The sequence below is a fragment of the Hesperophylax consimilis genome, chromosome 1 (genome assembly GCF_061612785.1).
Source record: "Hesperophylax consimilis isolate HC1 chromosome 1, BYU_Hcon_1.0, whole genome shotgun sequence".
Classification (NCBI taxonomy): Eukaryota; Metazoa; Arthropoda; class Insecta; order Trichoptera; family Limnephilidae; genus Hesperophylax; species Hesperophylax consimilis.
This window is the reverse complement of record NC_142836.1, coordinates 32298401-32317992: the sequence shown is the minus strand read 5'-3', so window position 1 is coordinate 32317992 and position 19592 is coordinate 32298401. Positions and strand designations below refer to the sequence as shown.

Sequence of the window (19592 nt, the reverse complement as noted above, 5' to 3'; positions counted from 1 at the left end):
TAGAAGAAAATAATATATGAGTATCACATAAAACTAAAGGCTTTTATATAATTCCCCAAAGGGTAAAAGGAAGCCATGAATATTTTTTACAAGATATTGTTTTAGTAAAAAAATATAGAAAAATTATACTTACTCGGAAGCAAAGGTGTATCTTTTGATTAGATATTCTGACAAGTTTTCTAATATTGGCTGACTGTGCAGGGCCACAAATTGTTCTCGGCAAACCTATAAGAAATAAAAACAATAAGATTCCATTCACCGCTGAGATAACCACAAGTATACCTTCTATCTATCTAAGAGTGTCGGGGCTTTGTCTTTAATACAAATCTACAGTTTTATTCCAGGATTGATGAAATTTTACACAGTTAAAACAAGAGAAAGGTCACTGTCTGCATGAGGTGTCGAAAAACCACCCCCCAAGACTATACAATGCACAGAAAATATCATAGAACACAATTATGTGAGAATAATTTCTAGAGAGAAATACTAATAAAACAACAGTAGAGGCAAAAAGTGTAGCATTTACAAAATCAACAAACCTGGTTCATGACGTTGACCGACGAGGGGTGAGTCCAGAAGCAATCATGGACAGAGACAAAGGTGATGTCCTTCTCTTCACAGTGGAGGGAGGTGAGCATCATATGCGTGGAATCCAAAGAGTGAATGAAATTCGGTGGAAAAGCATTTCTTTGCTTTATAACACATGGTTTCCTACAACGAAATTACATACATGTAGCATTTAGAAAGGTCAATTTAAATACAGTAAAACCCCTATTTTACGTTTTTTAAGAGACTGAAAAAAAAAAACCTAAACGGAAGGAAAATGTAAATGGGGGGTATTGAATTTTATTTTTTATTACAAAAATTGTGTATATTAGGGATACTGAAGAAAAGAACTTTTTATTTAAAAAAAATCATGTATATCATGGGGGGTATTGAAGAAAAACACATTTTAAATTTTAAAAACTATGTGATGATCGCGAATAATGTCAGAAAGAAGCGTCACAAATCGAGTTGAAAACCGAATGACAGATGCGTAAATAAACCGAACAAATGATGCTACAGTATTTTACACATGGCTAAAATTCAAAAATGTCGGCCAATCACCGCGTTATGCACCGTACCCCGACCAATCACGGCACGGCCGGCTAAAATTGAAATATGTCGGCCAATCACCGCGTTGCGCGCCGTAAGCCGACCAATTACGGCACGGCCGTGTCAAGCCCGCGAAACTAACATTTTTTTAATATTTTCGACGTAAATTCCGGGAAAAAAAACGTAAAAAGCGAGTATCAAATTTACTAAAATATATCGGGACTGAAATAATTACGCGTAATTGGCGAGAAAACGTTAAATCTGGGGACGTAAAATTCGGGTTTCACTGTATAACAAAATTACATACATGTAACATTTAGAAAGTTCAATTGAGATTACATACATGTAGCATTTAGTCAATTGAAATATAATACTAAAATAAAATCTATTGGTAATTTGAGCGTCTCGAGTGAGAGAAACATAAAAAGAAAAAAATGTAATTTAGTATTAGATATATGTGTTCAATAACTTACTCATGCTGATCATATGAGCAGTATTCCACAATGGGTCCCATATGGTTGAATATTGCTTTGAATAATTTAGTATTAAATATGTGTGTTCAATAACTTACTCATGCTGATCATATGAGCAGTATTCCACAATGGGTCCCTTATGGTTGAATATTGCTTTGGATAATTTAGTATTAGATATGTGTGTTCAATAACTTACTCATGCTGATCATATGAGCAGTATTCCACAATGGGTCCCTTATGGTTGAATATTGCTTTGGATAATTTAGTATTAGATATGTGTGTTCAATAACTTACTCATGCTGATCATATGAGCAGTATTCCACAATGGGTCCCTTATGGTTGAATATTGCTTTGGATAATTTAGTATTAGATATGTGTGTTCAATAACTTACTCATGCTGATCATATGAGCAGTATTCCACAATGGGTCCCTTATGGTTGAATATTGCTTTGGATAATTTATGATAAGGCTGAACCACCGGAAGGCCCAAGGGCGTTACCCATTCCACTTTCTCACAGCCAACGCCAGATATCAACCTAAAACATGTTTATTTATTTATTTATTTATTTATTTATTTATTTACGGACAAATAGTCCATTAACAACATATTAATTACACGAATAAGTTTTATAAACAGAGATGACAGTGAAAGGAGAGCATATATAAATGAGGAGCGAAGACAATAACAATGACAATAATAATATAAAAGTAAGAATGGGAGATAAATTATAAATGTTACAATAAATTAGTTTCCATTCCATGGGGCCTAAGTCTTTGACATTTAAAATGCATTATAATGGACACTAACCACATATTATTAGAACTCCCAAAACATAAAGTTAAGGTAATCTAATTAAGATTGAGACTTAGGTCTGTGGTCAAATAAGATATACCTAGGCCCGGTATATCAGTCAGTTTCTATCTTCGCTATATACAACATTTCTCCGTCAAAAATAAGCGGGTTAAATCCGCGTCTGAAGCCTTGATAAGCGGCAGAATAGTTCCATTTTTAGACAATGAGAAATTTACGTAAATTGCCTGATTTCATCAGTATGGACTATTTTATATTCATTGAGCGTTGAGGAATGTCGATGTTATTAATTGATAATCAATCTAAAACAGTCTGGTAAGAGATTTTAAAAGTTTTAACGTCAGGACAGTTTTGTTTTCAACGGACAGTTCGCCATAATTTCACGAAGAGTCCAGCAAAACAAATGCTATTTAAAATTAGTATCCTCGCATATAACACCATACCGATTGAAGTGGGGAACTTTAGCAAAAATCAACTCGTAAATGCTGCCGTCGGTGTCGTTGACATTTTGAAAGCTCCCAGTCTACCCGATGACAGTAGAGAGCATCGATATACCACTCACGTAGACAGTTTTTGGTTTTACAAAGAAACAAGAAGAACATTCCTTTATTAAAATCATAGACAATATGTGTAATATTGGTGATATCTAGGCTTACGATCTATATACGGATTATTTTCCAAGCCGCGCTAAGCTCCAACTACGCCAAACTTAACCTCTCAGAAAAAGACTTTTATTTACTTTGTGTTCCTTTGCGAACTGTCAAAATTTGAAAATTTTTGTGTTATTCACGAGTTTTGTTAAAAGCTTCATAACTCACGTTTTGGGAAACGTAGCCTCATTCTAAAAAATGTTTTGGAAAGATTATGAAATTCACTATCGTATTGTTTTGTTATACGTAAATATTTGCGTTTCTAAATATACATTTTCTGAAAACGTCAAAAATATGTAAAAATCGCTGACCATTATTTCAAAGCTGTGAAAAATGTACTTTTTTCTGAGTATCATAAAGAAATAACACTTTATATATTGAAGAAATATAATTAAAAACTATTAGTCACCTCAAAATATTAACCGTCCAAACTAAAATATTTTTAATAAATTATTTAGAAACGCAATAAATTATGAACGAACAAGATGACAGATCCAATCGACTTAGATAATGCACCTCTACATTCCATAGATATTCTTGAATACAGACGCGTAGCGTTATTCATTATCGATACTCTGTTTTTTAAATCATGGCAATCCGTATACTAGTGATGGAAATAAATCGATTTTTGTAAAATCTCGCGCGTTTACGTGAAAAGACGTTCTAATGTCTTGACCGCTATTATCATATTTACGTCTTTTGACGTTCTAATGTTCTGAGTGGTTAAAATCAACTGATATACTGGGCCATAATAGTAATAGGTACATAACAGTGAAACTCTTTTAAGAAGTTCCCACTAAGTTTCATGCTTAAGAAGTTCCAACTTAAAAAGTTTCATGCTTAAGAAGTTTGTTTTAATTAGCTTATTCAGTTCCTTGAAGGCTGCATTGAAAAATGGTTTAATTTTCACTTACGTAAAAATTTTCCCATTAAAGTTTTTTCCTGGTCCCGTAGAAAACCTCATAAGAGAGTTTCACTGTAAATAAGTAGTTGGTCAGAAATAATATATAAAACTCACTTTGCAACATCCGTGAACCAGTCCTGAATAGCTTTAGTGGAGGTGAACATCTCCCGAAGGCTCTCAAATGTTTTCACTGTCAAGTAGGTCGATGCGGTCCAAACATGATCTTTAGGAAAGCCTTTCACATCTGAAAGTGAAAAAGGCAATAGTAAAACACTAATAGAGCTGATCAAAATAAACAAGTCATTTCATAAACATAATATTGTTGAATCGTCAATCAATGTCAATTGGTATGTTGATAGAATATTGTCATAAACAAAACAAGATTGATGTAGTAGTGAAGAATATTTACCTTTCAACTGTTTGGCAATCTGAAGCCTCGCTCCAAATCTAGTGACTCCATAAACAGTGGTCATGACCGTCTGCTTGATGATTTTCCTCTTGATAAATCCATCCAGGGCCAGTGCTACTTTGACCCCGGCCTCAGCATCGCGGGCGCGATTAGCTTCCACCTGTCAAAGAGATCTGATGTTAGATCATCCAATGCAACAATACATTATTTATATATAGAAGTTTAAAAAAAATTAGTTTAATTAAAATGCAGAAATTAAACTTTAAACAGGTCTACTGCAAAACTACAAATTTGCACATCTGACATTATTCTTCGGGACCGTCGATATGTAGTTTATTTGTTCTTAAGCAGGCGTAAACCAAGCTATTTTGATAATTTTAATGTGTGGATACACATAAGTTTTGTATTTTTAATTGAAGGTGTTCAAAAAATATTTTCCAAGCAACCTATTCAGTTTTAAATAATGATTCCCAGGTTTCAGTGTGTAGTGATTTTTTTATTGAAATTAATAAAATACTTAGTTTTTACCACTTTTATTGTTTATAAATACCGACATGTTTCATGAGCAACGCTCACTTCTTCACAATTCACCATATTTTTTTTTATTTTTTTATTATTTATACCCGCTAAACTGCTCAAGCAGTTTGTCAGTTTTAATAATACTAGTATTATTAAAACGCTGAAGAAGTGAGCGTTGCTCATGAAACATGTTAGTATGAGTTTATTTATTACACTGTTATACGTGGTGGAATTATATAGTATTAAAATAGAAAATAAACATTTAAAATAAAACAAAAGTTAAAAAATGTTTTATTTTCTATTTTAAAACATGTTAGTATTTATAAACAATAAAAGTGGTAAAAACTAAGTATTTTATTAATTTCAATTAAAATGGTGCCACAAAATAAGTTTGCTGTGTTAGAAGAAGTGATTTTTTTAGTTTTTCAAAGCCTATAAGTTTATTCTAGGATAGATTTCGAGTCGATGGACAGTTGTTCTTTGAATGAATGTTAAGGATTAAAGTTTAATGATCAGTGATGGTGGATTGATGTAGGATTGTGGAATATTTTTTGTTTGTTTTTGTCATTATGTGATCAATGCAAGTTTTCGTGAACACAAATTTAATTAAACCCTTTAAATGTGGGCATAAAACCAGTCTCTATCACAATGGTTGTTTCAAAAGATGTCATCTGGAATGCTGAAATGTTTCTGTGAATATTATTTAAGGGTTTTATTTCTGGAATTGTCCTAGCAAACTCTTAAAAGATTTTGATGGTTCTGGAAATATGGCAAGACCAACATTTTCCTCCCGTACAAAACATTTCTGGTATTTCTGACTTCTATTTCAAAACATTAGTCATTGCATTGCATTGTCAGTCCATCTGTTGAAATGATGGCCTGGCATAATCCAATGTACGGTTATGTCATGCATTTTGGCAAAAGATTCGATTTCAGCTGCCCCCTGACCTCTATACTGGTGTTGAACTAAATCCGTGGATTACTCTAGATATTATACAAGATACATGAAAGAACATACATGCACACATTTAAATTTAAAAAATAAAAATATATGTTCAGGTGTGACTTTACCAGAGCGACGACAGCGCTGTAGACATCCTGTGGGCAAGGGGAGGGGGTGAGGTTGACGCTGTAGGCCCCCGCGCTGTCGCCTCCGAGCGCCGCATAGTGCTGCAGTCCATTGCACGAGCCGTCCTGGTGGATGGGAAAGTGGCTGACGTATTCTGCAAATAATCGTCACTATTAAACATCCTGTTGTTAGCCATTGACTGGTGATAAATTATTATAATTTTAAATATACCCTCCCGTAGACTGGGAAATAATGAACTTCTTTAATCACCATTCAACTAATAATTCACCACTGTCCAGAATGCTTAGGGCGAGTTGTTTTAGGAAAAAATCGATACTTATGAAAGTGTGATCACGCGAAATCGGCCGGATAGCGCGATAATCCAATTTTTTTAAGAATGACGCATGAGCAAACGTTACAATTGCGATCTGACAGGCTGTATGTACTACAAAGTACCAATCACAGGCTAAGCAATGACTCTACTATTTTGGAAAATAACGCAAAGAAAACCCAAAGATTAAAATTTCAGAATTTAATGGTTTTGTGGGAAGAAGTTTAGATACATTTTCTACATAAAATATTGCCGAAATTCGTTTTCATATCATTGGTTTCAGTGATTGAGAATGACGAAAAAACTGGTAAAAACATTGAAAAAGTTTGTTTCTCTTGTCGACCAATGTATCACAAACTATTGCCAACAGTAAAAATGTATATTTTTCGATAAATTGACAAACTTTATTCATGTGACATTTTTGATCAAGTGAGCCAGATACTTGAGTCGGGGGCCATGTGAAAAGTCGGAATAACAGAAGAAGAGTATGTATGAGACGATGTATGAATGTGAATGAGGAAAGGAGTGTGTGCCAAGACCAACTTGCTGGAGGTCCGTCACCTCTGCCTACCCCCGTGGGAAATGGCAGAATAGGTTTATCCTATAGAAACAATTCATAACGTTATTATGGTAAAACTGTAGTCTTCGCAACACTATATAGTGCAATTAAAGTTTGTGGGCTAGTCTGCCTAATAAATATTTGAATACATAGTATATAGTGTGCAAGGGGGGGTTCAGGATATGCCCTACCTTTCTACATCATTTCCTACACTGGCTTTGAGTCACAGAAAGAGTTTAGTTTATAATACAGAATAAAGCACTGAACGGATTGGCACCATCATACTAAGCTGATAGCGTGAGGGACAATCGTACCACTAAGTCGGCCAAGTCTGGCCTTCGAACAGACTAATTAAACCCTCACATATGAATGTTGCATAGTTTGGGACACATTAGCACAAACCTGTTACTGGCATTAAAATTTTTAGAAGACAGTTAAAAACAAAATTTCTTTAATATCAGGTATAAAATATGCGTTGGGAAGCAATCTCAAAGCTTTATTACCTACTAGTCATGGCTGTCTAAAAATTACAAATACATAATATTAATAATGAAATGGGAGCCTCGGCAAGGGTTGAGAAACCCATTGAGGCTCACATTACCAAATCATAATTTATAAAAAAGTTATTCTAATGTATCAATGTACAAAATACTAATATATTATAGTAAAAAGCATATTGTTCTCAATGTTACAACTTTATTTAAATAAGATATAAAACGAAACCATGTCATATAATTTCAAATGCTTATTTATTTACAGGTGTAAACTTCCTCATTGTAAGTTATAAGTAACATATGTACAATATGTTTTATATACAGTTGTATGTGGGTAGATGGTGCAATGTGCAGCACCTAATCTACCATAATATGTTAAGAGTGAATATCAAAATATTATACCACATATTTCAACAGTAAATAATACTATGGTTCTCTTTGAGGAAAACCGTTTAATTTCCCTTGTATGTTTAATTGGAGAGTTGATATGGACACATGGAGATAATTTGGTTTCTGCATAGGAACAGCCACCATCCAAAACACAGACTTGTCATAATATCATAAACTCTGTTGCATTTCTCCAGTACATATGTATTTTTTATCCCCTGGACTGCGATGATGCTAATAAAAGTTTCAATAATATAATATTTATTGTACTACATCCATTGGTACATGATAAAGAAAACAGACAAACTTAAGAATTATATCAGATAACAAGAAACTGACGGCATGATGTTGTATTTTATCATGATGTCTCTTTTATGCTCAATGCTCTCAGTAAAGTTATTCATAGGGCGTTCATTATTAATAATGATAGGGAAATTCAATAAAGAATTAGAAATACCAAGTACATATGTATCATTTGTAACCAACCTCGCACAACGTTTTATCTACATAAACAGCGTTTTAAATGTTAGACAATCAGATAGTTTGGTTTAACTATAGTTTCCCTGGGCATTGAATTCATTTCCTATCTGTTTCCATGATTCTAGTGTCATTTGAGCACCATTTTCCTCCGTGGCTTTTAGGTTATATTTATGAAGAATTTCCCGTCCCGGAAAAAGGAAAGAACAAATAAGTAATTTGATTGAATGTCACCATATTAACTTTACTATATACATAATTAACTGAATACGAATAAAACTATACTCACTGATAAGCATTTATGTTTTATACATTGTAAAAAAATATTATGCAAAACGTACAACAAAGAAATCTGACAGATGACGGGCAGGCAAAGACGCATTCCATAGACAACTTGTAAGTGTTGTGGCCTAAAAATGAATTATTATCGAATTCTCTGGAATAATTGCCCGATTCGGCGGGGAATACTGAAATGGATTATTCAAATACGTATTACGGAAGCTTTTTTGGAGTTGAAACAACCCAATTCATATTTGAATAAAATCAACGTGAAGATTTTCTTACATTCTAATAGAACTTGGGAATCTGAACAATTGTTCAGTTTTTCCAAAACAACCTTTAGGACTGGTTGTTTCGGAGAATTTGAACAATTCTCCAAATTTCACAGTTAATTTTCGAGTTCCGTGAGAGATTTTTTTTAGGTTCTTTTATTATTTCAGTTCTGTCAAGCAACTAGCCTATAATGCTATAGTAACAGAACTTGAATAGGACTTTCACAGAACCCGAAAATGAACGTTGAAATTTGATGAATTGTTTAAATTCTTTGAAACAACCCGTCCTTAGACTTGTCAACTCAAGTCGAGGCCTTTTTTTTCCGGTAAAAGTCTAAATGATTTTTATCGGTCACTAAACAAGTGAAGAAATATTATATATATATATTTTAACTTCTAGGGAAGTCTTGACTTGTCACTTTGCGGGTAGAACACATCTTGGCCTTATAAATAATAAAGCATTTTTTATAAGCTAAGAAAAAAATAAAGTATCAGGCTTAAAAATTACTTGAATTTGCAAACTGTCATACTTATAAACTCCTTTTTGGACATACATATTTTTATTGTATAATGTGGCAAATTAAGTCTTTTACAAAATGATCGAAAAACATATGATAATTTATTACAATTATAATTATAAACGATTACAATTTAATATTAGAATTAGAGGATCAAATCACCATAGAAGAACAATGTAAAACATTAATATTGTAATATAATATGAACATATTGAACCTTTAATTTGACAACGAGTCCAAAACCAATTTTAAATCTTGCGCATTCTTGACCCTATCTCAAACGTGACTTCTCAAGAAATGTTGCAACGTGTTAGCCCCCTTCCTGGTTGACATGTTTAATAAGTCCCTAAGCACAGGTGACTTCCCGGAGTCACTTAAGTCTGCGGTAAGTTACCCCAATTATTAAAAAACCACTGCTTGATGCCGACAACTTGGGTAATTATCGACCTGTATCAAATCTGCCTTTCGTAGCTAAACTACTAGAAAAAATGGCGGCTTCTCAAATAACCTCCCACTTAAACCTGAATAAATTAATTACCAATCATCAATCTGCATATAGGAGGTTCTTTTTAAAGTTTTTTTTTAATTAACAAATAAAATAGAGTCCTTGAAAATTGTCACTCCAACCCCTTAAAATAACAAGGTTTATTCTGACATTAATGAGATGATCATGCGAAGACTGGCTCCAGAATAATATATTTTGGGTGTTCATTATTGAATCACGTAGCTGTGTCCGATGGAACTTGTTATTCTAAAGCCCGGTATTTCAGTTGCTTTTTAAGCTCGCTTTGAGAGATGTATTTACATTGGTCAAGTTGCTCTCTTACGGAAACCCTGACAAGATAAGCCAACTGAGTAAACTGAAATACCAGGCCTTAGTTGTTGCTCAGTAAACTTTACTATGTATTATAATTTTTAGAACTGCCTGCGAGTGTGATATGACTCATTTAGATAGTATGAGGTACAGGTCAATTGTTTTACTGTTGGGAAGTAATCAATGTATTGCAGGCTACTTATACTATACACGCCATTGGGTGAAAGTTTGCTATGCAATATCTACATAAAAACATTGGCAGCTTAACAACTCTTGGAAATAATATCAAGAGCAAGTTGTTTTCTGGCATGCTTTAGAATTATTATTGTTTTAAATGAATGTCCTACTAATTCTGTCTGTAGATTCTTAAGTTTTTAAACAAATACATGTCCAATAATAAGTATGTAGTAAGAAAAGAACTAGGTATGTAGTTTATATACCTTCATGATTGGGTGACCGAGTGGCGTTGGCAATTTCTAGACAGCACGCCATCGTCTGCCAAGGCTTTTCTGACTCAGCCCACCACCTGCGTCCGTCCAGTGGCTTGTCTGCTGAATCCAGAATGTTGTCCATCAGCTTCTCAGCCTCCTCCAACCTGTTCAAAAAAAGATAATAATTGAAAGAACTGCCAAGCTAAATGCTTGAAACACAACCTTTATAACGATGATACGCTATTTATATTACACTATACTCAGTGGCGTGCATTGCTCTATGAGCAGTGGCGGTTTTCTCTAGTGTGTGGATGTGCGGACAACTCCCAAAGAATAACTATGGCGAACAAGGCTGTGATCTAACATTGCAACAATAATTTATTCGCTCCAGTATAGAAACTACATAATACGAGGCGTATCCAGAAAGTAAGTGTACTGAGGCTCTCACGACCGAATTAATTTTATTTTCGACATGTTGGCTACACTTACGTGTACCCTGACTCTTCTCCTCTACAACGAGACCGGTTCAAGGTCAGTACGTTGAATAGTGTCGACGCGACAACACGTTTCATGAAAAATGTCAATCCAATCTCCCGCCAAGTGCGAAATACGCGGCGTCATCCGTTATCTCGTTTGGAAAGAAAAACCTCCGTTTGAGGTTTATAATGAGGTGAAAACTGCATATGGTGATAAAGCTATGAATCGTACGAGTGTGTACAAGTGGTATCGCGAGTTTAAAAATGGTTCTCACCTCTTCACCCTCCGCCAAAAAGTTCATAACCACAATTACAGCCAAGAAAATCATGGCATCCGTGTTTTGGGACTGTCAAGGCATAATTTTGATTGAATATCTGCCGCAAGGGGAGACCATCAACTCTGCAAGATACTGTGAGACCCTAAAAAAATTGCGGAAGGTGATTCAAAACAAGAGGAGAGGCATGCTGACAAAGGGAGTCAGCCTGCTGCACGACAATGCCAGACCACACACGGCCAACGCCACGAAGGAACTGCTTGCCTCGTTTAAATGGGATGTCCTGAACCACCCCGCGCATTCCCCTAACCTAGCACCTTCAGATTATTATTCCTTTACCTCCCTGAAGCTGTACATGGGTGGAAAAAGGTTTTCAACCGACGAGGGGGTAAAGGAGGAGGTGGAGAAGTGGACTAAGGGGTCGGCGGGAAACTACTTCGAGGAAGGCATCAAAAAGTTGATCCCCCGCTTCACCACCTTTTTTGAGAGGAATGGCGACTACGTCGAAAAATAGCTTACATATGTACTACGGTAACCATGTAATTTTTTTGTTACAATAAAATAATTTGTAACCTACAAAAATTCAGTACACTTACTTTCTGGATACGCCTCGTATTATATAATTGTTAATAATAATGTAGCAATAAAACATGTACGTAATTTTGTTCTTTCAAAACATGGCACTGGAAAAAAGCTTTTTGCTACTGTGAATGTGAACCCTGCTCATTATACTGTCAGGAAGCTGGAATTAGTGTTAGAGATTGTGAAATAGATCCAATGGGGATGGAGGGTGAAAGTTTAACCTTTACAAAGCTGGATTTTTCTATGCAATCTATCCCTTTTGACACAAAGTATGTGTTTTAGTAAAACTTCATGGATCACATGTGCGACAGCCGCATAGTTATGGTTAAAGTAATAATCACCGTTCAGCCACAGTCTCCCTCTTCATGGTGCCCGTGAGGTTGATGCAGTGTAGCTTAAGCCAATCCAAGCCCCCAGGACCCAGGGGCTGGCCGCGGGCAAACAGCAGCACGGCCCGGGACCCGTCAGCCCCCAGGTGGGACAGGTGCGGGTTGCACGGGTATACGCGCCCCCGGAAGTCCATGTTGTGCGGCAGCCAGAACATGTCATCTCTGAGCCAATCATAATAAAACAAAAAAGGCATTAGAAATCAATGACGAAAGGCTACAATTTATAATAATATATGTAGCTGGTGTTGTGATAAAAGGGTTTATACCAAAATCTTCCTATTAAATTGTCTCGAGTTATTATGTATATATTTTCTCAAATTTGTAAGATATTAAACAAAACAAAAATTCATAAATTCAAACAAGATGATGTCTATCCATCTGTCGTCAGAAGAGAGAAGAAACTGTCCATGGTATCAAGCACGGTCAGTCGATAATGTCGGTAACTTGTCATCGTTCTGAGCATGACTGCAGGTCGCCAACAAACACACAGCAGTTCACAACGACTAAGTGTTCCTAATATATTCAACGTGAAATGTTGTTTGTACATTAGTTATCTGCAGTTGTGCTTGGGAACTATGACAAGTTATCGACACTATCCATAAACCCTATACCGATCAACCATGCTAGATACCCATGTCTAGGTATTCATATAGAAAAGTTTTGGTTGTACCAAATACCCTATAATATAAAACCTCCGACATTTCCCATTCATTCTAATGGCAACCTGCTACACTAGTGCCTCCTAGCGGCATGAGTTGTGCGCCTTGGCTTTCTCTCAAACATTTTATTAGATTTGATGTGAAATTATATTCTTTATTTTACGTTAATAAATTACAGCATTTGAAAATTAAAAAAAATATAATAAAATACTTGTGAGAAATTTTACAAAAAGATATTAATATACTTAACAATATGAATGTATAAAAAATTGTAATTTATTAATATTTATCACTATAATATTTAATATATTCGAAAATTCAAAACACATACAAAATTCTGTTTTTCCTCCTTCATATAATCCGGGCCTCTTCAAAACCTGCATGAATATATCCTTTCCTACAGCTCCTACCTTAACCCGCCTCACAAGGCTGCCCAACCGGGTGGCGACATAGTTCTCCTGCCTTTACACTGTACATAAAGGGGAGCTCATTTTGACACCAAAAATACAAAAATGTGCTTCGAACGGTAACCGGATAAATCATCACAATGATAATTCATCACATCTTTAAAAAGTCATGGAAAGTGATCAAACAAAAACTTTATTAACTGGGTTAAGTAGGTTAGGTTAGGTTAGGTTAAAAAAAATTTCATCATTTCTAATGACTTTATTTCACTTTTTAAAAGTGTGTTGAATTGTCACTGTGTTGAGTTATCATGGAACCGTTGGTAACATCAACATTGACGATGATTATAACATCAGCTTGAACACAGAATCTCAATGGAAATAACACAGCTTTGATGAAATAACCTTAAAATTTTTATAATTATATTTTCACGGTTAATCCACGTTTTACGTTAACAAGAACATTTTATTTGCTAGGATTGAACAAAATCATTTCACCAACTAAAAAAATAACCTGTCAATGTTTTTTATGGCACGTCCGTAAACTGAATCACGGAACCCACTTTTTTTACATTTTAATTTTATTTTAATCAAAATACAAATGAGAAAGCGCAAGACACCGCCACCAAATACTAAGTAAATTCAATTGCCGCCATCGAAAGGAATGTCAAAGTCAACATGCTACACTTGCTCCGTCTAGCGGCCAGAGTTGGACGATTGATTATTCATATTATAGGGAATTTGGTTATACATACTGAACAAACTCAACTCTGGTATGTTTCTTGAAAATCATCAACTACTTCTGTGGGATTTTAATTTTTTAATTTGCATTTTGACCCAAGGGTTCAACTTGATAAGGCAATGTGATAGACAGCAACAATATATCTACTTGTGAAATTTATACCTAAACAACATTGACTGGGATTTTAGTATGAGCCATTTGGTCCAAGGGCATTCAATTTAATGCAGAAGATAAACAAAGGTTATCCAGAAAAAAGTACTTTCTATATTGTCTGGAATTCGGTATAATCTGACAGCCGTTTATGATAAACAAAAAAATATAACAAATGCCTGTGAAAAAATTCCATCATTAGTATTGAAAGGATTCAATAAGTTGATAATGTAAGGCCCAGTTGTTTTGCATTTAATTTTTTACAATTAATAAATAAATAACAAAAAATAAAAGAGAAATAATTACCTGTAATGGTTGGCGAGCGACAGTTTGTAGAGTGTATCGCACCAGAGGGAGTGCATCTCCTGTCGCTGGCGTGCGAGGGCAGCACGCGTCCGCTGCGCCATCGCCCGCTCCTTCCGGCATAACGACGCACACAGGGGCGGCGGTGAGGGCGCCAGGCGCGACGGCTGTGCCACATTCAGCTCTTTCGAACCTCCCTCTCTAAGTAAATATATCAAACAATCAATCGGATTATTATAATATTATATTTATAGTTTATATTAAATACAAATAATCAGATTATATAAAGGTGGGGCAGAAGTAATGACCCAGTTATGAGGAAGTATAAAAAATAAACTAATATACTTAGAGACTTTTCATATTATGATATGTATATATGTAATCCCATTTTTTTCATTAAGTTTTGAATACATTTTCAACAAGATGGCGGCCATTAGAAGCGGTACACTGATGCAGTCTATTTTTGAGGTTTTGGGCTCCTCAAAACTGGTGACATTACTTTTCCCTCACCTTTAATATATTACTAGCTGAAGTTCCCGGCATTACTCGGGCTTTACGCAGAGTTTTTCGAAATCAGATGTAGACAGTAATTTTCCTCTTATTTTGAACATCAGGGGGCCAGATTTCATCAAGAAGTATCAAATTTTGCTTTAAGGAAGGGGAAAATGGGGTGGGGATGGTTTTTAGAAATTTCATGTATACAGTGACCTTCCTCAAGTTTTGAAGGTCAAGCGTACAAAATTTCATCAATAATCTTTAACCCGAAAACTGCTAAACAAATCAGAAATCCTGCACCATCCTGCAGGAATGATTCTGTTTTTTTTTTAATTTGTCATTGTTTTTCAAAATTTCTGGATTAAGAATTATTGACCTATAAGTGCCGGTCGATCACAGATGTAAGCCGCACAGGTCCTGACTTTCCAAATCATATACGTGTGCGTCAGCCGCGCTTAAAAGATAAAAAAAAAAACATACCCACAAACCTAAACCGGTACACTTTTTTTTCTATTTAGACGCATGATAATTGTCTAACTAAATAACCACCAAGTGGTTTCACTGCAGACGGATGAAAACTGCCAAACAACTATTATTTCTGTCAACCCATTGCTTTATTCCGAGATCGTCTCACACATATCCTTCTGTTACCCGACTCTAGTATTCGATTTGATCGTAACATCCTGGAGCTTCCCTAACTTATTCTAACATTCATTTTGTAATATTTTTCCGATAATTCTTTCTCCGTCTATTCGTTCCCTTTCATAATTCATTAAAATGTTTATCGGTCTGTATATGTATGCAATTCAAAATAAATTATATTAGATGATTTTAAGATTAGGTTGAAATAAAATTCTGCAGCTGAAGGATCTGTTGGAACATCTCTTTCTGTTACATGCGTGGTTTTTGAGTAAGGAGAGGTTACAAGACAGCTATCAGCGGAATGCCTATAGGTGTAAGCATAGTAGGTGCTGATAATAAAGAAATAATGGATGCTGGTACCTGAACACCTTAATGAGGATATCGAGCACAGGTTTGTTGATGCACCAGGGCACGGCTCCGAGCTGATTGAGACAGTCCAAAGCCGGCAAGAGCGAGGCTTCGGGGGCTTCCTCCAGCCGCTGGATTTGCTGGACACTTCCCGGGGCAGTCCTTCACAAAAAACACACTCAATACATTAGAAATAAGAATTCCAACTGCTCCCAGCTGTCTGGAGGCAGTGGGACTATGGCATCTCCAATCAGGGTATGTTGTGAGTCTGAAAGAGATGGGGAAGAAGGTTGGGAAGTACATAACTGACTATTCAGATCTAATAGCCAAACACGGCTTAAGTCATTTCAAGCAACGTTTCAATTCTGAATTGTGTTCTTTCACCAGGAGGATACCTACCACTCTGAACCCAACTATCAGTCAAAATAAAAACCTTGGCATGATGATTCTCTCAATTCATTCGATTTGATAATGCTTACGTGCTCGCAAAAAAGAGATGTAATAAAGAGTACTTGCCTCATGAGCGGCGTCTTAGTAAGCAGGTAGCCCCCGAGGGTGTGTTTGGTCCAGGGCTGCGGGGGACACAGGGCTGGCACGAGCGCAGTGTCGAGGCGCAGGTGCGGGGGGCAGCTCTCTCTCACCAGACGCACCAGCAGCGGGTGCGGCTTCAGCTCCTGGTGCAGCGTATAACCTTGGCCGCGGTACACGCTGTATAGCGCAGGCATGTGCTTACTGTGTGAATATTCAAAATTACACAAATTACTTTTTATATTGTTAAAAACAAAGAGAGAAGCCATGAACCATTACTAGTATGAAATCGCCTGCACTAAAGTGTCACCATCATAATTCACACACATTACGCACAACAGCGCCCTGTCTTGGTTTCTGCCTACACATCAATGCAGAACTAAGAGGGCATCAATTTTGGAGTAAAATGTCATTTTCCTGTCTAAAGATATTTTGTTTTTTAATTAAAAAAAAATATATATATATTAACACACATCGCCACTGATCACGTGATAAACCAGGGTGGCCACAAAAAACGGATTTCAAAATTCCCTGATAATTCCAGGTTTTCCAGGGCAGTTTCTATATTTTTCCCTGATATGTTTTATTTGGTATAAGGACATATTGTTCAAAATTTTATTTTTGAAACACGATTTTCATCTACGCCAGAAAATTAGAACAGATACATAAATAAAGGGAATTCCGTCATCGAAAGCATTTATTATTTCCTTGCACCACAATGATCTATTCAAAACAAAATACACTTATAACAAATTTATGATATTTCGCCTGAAGACAATTTGTGTACAAATGAAAAGACCAGACAAAAATAGACAAATAAACAAAAGTAAGTATAGTACAAGGCTGCCCAACCCCAGGCCCGCGAATGGCCCGCGAACGAATTATAAGTGGTGGTAAATAATGGGTGTGCAACAACCCCCACCCCCTATGGATTTCAATTATTTTGTGGGGAATTATGTTTTATAGAAATTCTCTAACAACCCCCCCCCCCCCCCCATGGATTTTAAATATGTTGTGGGGAGCACTCATTTAGATTTTTTTGTGTGGGGAATTATGTTTTATAGAAATTCTCTAACAACACCCCCCCCCCCCCCCATGGAAATAGGAACCGTCAGGTATTCAGTGGCCCGCCAGTGATTCAAAATCGTCAATTTCGCCCAACTGCTAAAAAGGTTGGGCAGCCTTGGTATAGTAGAACCCCGATAATTCGAAAAAACGCGTAATTCGAAATTTTCGCCAAAAAAATTTCCGCAGAAATTTTTTTTCATAAGTACAAAAAATTTTTTAATTCGAAATTCGTTAATTCGTAATTCGAAATTTATTTTTGTCCGCGCACGAAAATTTGTTCGTGAAATTCGAAAAAATTTGATTTTTGCGAAAATAAATCATAATATTTCGAAAATCTGAATCTAAAAGTCAGCCGTGGCGGTAAAACGCCGAAAAATGTATTTTTACGTGGTTATACATCGTCCAAATTAGTATTATTATTTTGTAAATCTGAATCGATTTACACCGGAATGTTGTATTTTTTCAAATTTATTTCGAATATCCGAGTTTGAAGGGCCGAGAAAATACGTTTTACGCGGATATATGTCGTAGTTTTACGAGTTTACACCAAATATCTGTATTTAAAGGGTCGGCCGCGACGAAACTCGGACGCGAAATTTCGATTTACGCGTAAATGTATCGTATATTTACGAATTTATTTCGAATATTTGAATTTAAATGGCCCGCTGCGACGGAAATCGGCCGCGAAATCTCGATTTACGCGTAAATATATCGTATTTTTACGAATTTATTTCGAATATCTGAATTTTAAAGGGCCCGCCGCGACGGAAATCGGACGCGAAATTTCAATTTACGCGGAAATATATCGTATTTTTACTAACTTTACTTCGAATATCCGAGTTAAAAAATACGACGGGACGGAAATCGGCCGAAAAATTTCGATTCACGCCGAAATATGACATATTTTTACGAATTTACTTCAAATATCTGAACTTAAAAGGCCGGCCGCGACGAAAAACTGCCGATAAAATTCGATTTACGCGGAAATATTTCATATTTTTACGAATTTACATCAAATATCTTAATTTAAAGGGTCGGCCGCGACGGAAATCGGCCGCGCATTCTTGATTTACACGGAAATATATCGTATTTTTGCGAATTTTTTTCGAATATGAATTTTAAGAGCCGGCCGCGACGGAATACGGCCGCGAATTTTCGTTTAACGCGGAAATATATCGTATTTTTACGAATTTAAATTCCGATATTTGAAATAATGGGCCGGCTGCGACGGAAAATTACCGCGAAATCTCGATTTACGCGGAAATATATCGTATTTTTACGAATATCTGAATTTAAAGGGCCCGCCGCTACGGTAATCGGCCGCGAAAATAAAGAAATAATTGGTATTAATACGAATTTACAACTAAAATACCACCCGGATTTGAAGGGTAGGCCGAGAAAATCGATTTCGGCGTATTTTTTTTTTTTCATAAATTTCGAATTACGTGGGAATTCGTTAATTCTAAATTTGATGTCCCGTTGATTTCGAATTAACGAGGTTCTACTGTATTGACACTTTGTAAAAATGTTGATAATGATGATCTTTAAATTTTATTACGACCGTACTGGGTGTCCGACCCTTTTGACACTTTGTTGTAACTTTGCTAGCTTTTTCTTTACAGATTTCGCACCTACATAGTATAGGGTAAAAACCAAGGCGGGTGGTTTACGACATGATTGTGTTGCAAGGGCTATTTACGAAAATAATAATAAAAAAATACCTACTTATCTAGTTTGTCTTTGTCGGCATATCTTTTGTTACACACGCCGCAAGTAAAAGTAATAAAACACAACTTTGGGACTTCACAAATCGTAAATAATGAATTTCGTTTTATTTTTGGAATTCCCTGATATTTTAAGAATATTTTAAAATTCCCTGACATTTCCCTGATAATTCCCGGTTCGGTAAAATTCCCGGTTTTCCCGGTTTTCCAGGTCTGTGGCCACCCTGTAAACGCTCTGTCTCGTCTATCATCTAGCTGTTTGAAACGAGACGGAGTGCGCATCACGTGATCTGCTAAGCTGTACCCATCTACCCA

General features: G+C 35.9%; 1 protein-coding gene across 1 annotated transcript in view; it reads right to left on the bottom strand.

The window, feature by feature from the left end:
- Window positions 1–19592, bottom strand: part of PolrMT (mitochondrial RNA polymerase) — a 34276-nt gene that overhangs the window by 3503 nt on the left and 11181 nt on the right. Inside the window, exons 13-23 of the mRNA XM_089632749.1 lie at window positions 16474–16689; window positions 15970–16119; window positions 14476–14673; window positions 12167–12376; window positions 10502–10656; window positions 5933–6084; window positions 4343–4502; window positions 4048–4177; window positions 1961–2104; window positions 540–711; window positions 134–225 (exon numbers count right to left, since the gene is read on the bottom strand). Of these exons, the coding sequence (XP_089488875.1) occupies window positions 134–225; window positions 540–711; window positions 1961–2104; window positions 4048–4177; window positions 4343–4502; window positions 5933–6084; window positions 10502–10656; window positions 12167–12376; window positions 14476–14673; window positions 15970–16119; window positions 16474–16689 (1779 nt within the window). The remainder of the gene's footprint in view (window positions 1–133; window positions 226–539; window positions 712–1960; window positions 2105–4047; window positions 4178–4342; window positions 4503–5932; window positions 6085–10501; window positions 10657–12166; window positions 12377–14475; window positions 14674–15969; window positions 16120–16473; window positions 16690–19592) is intronic.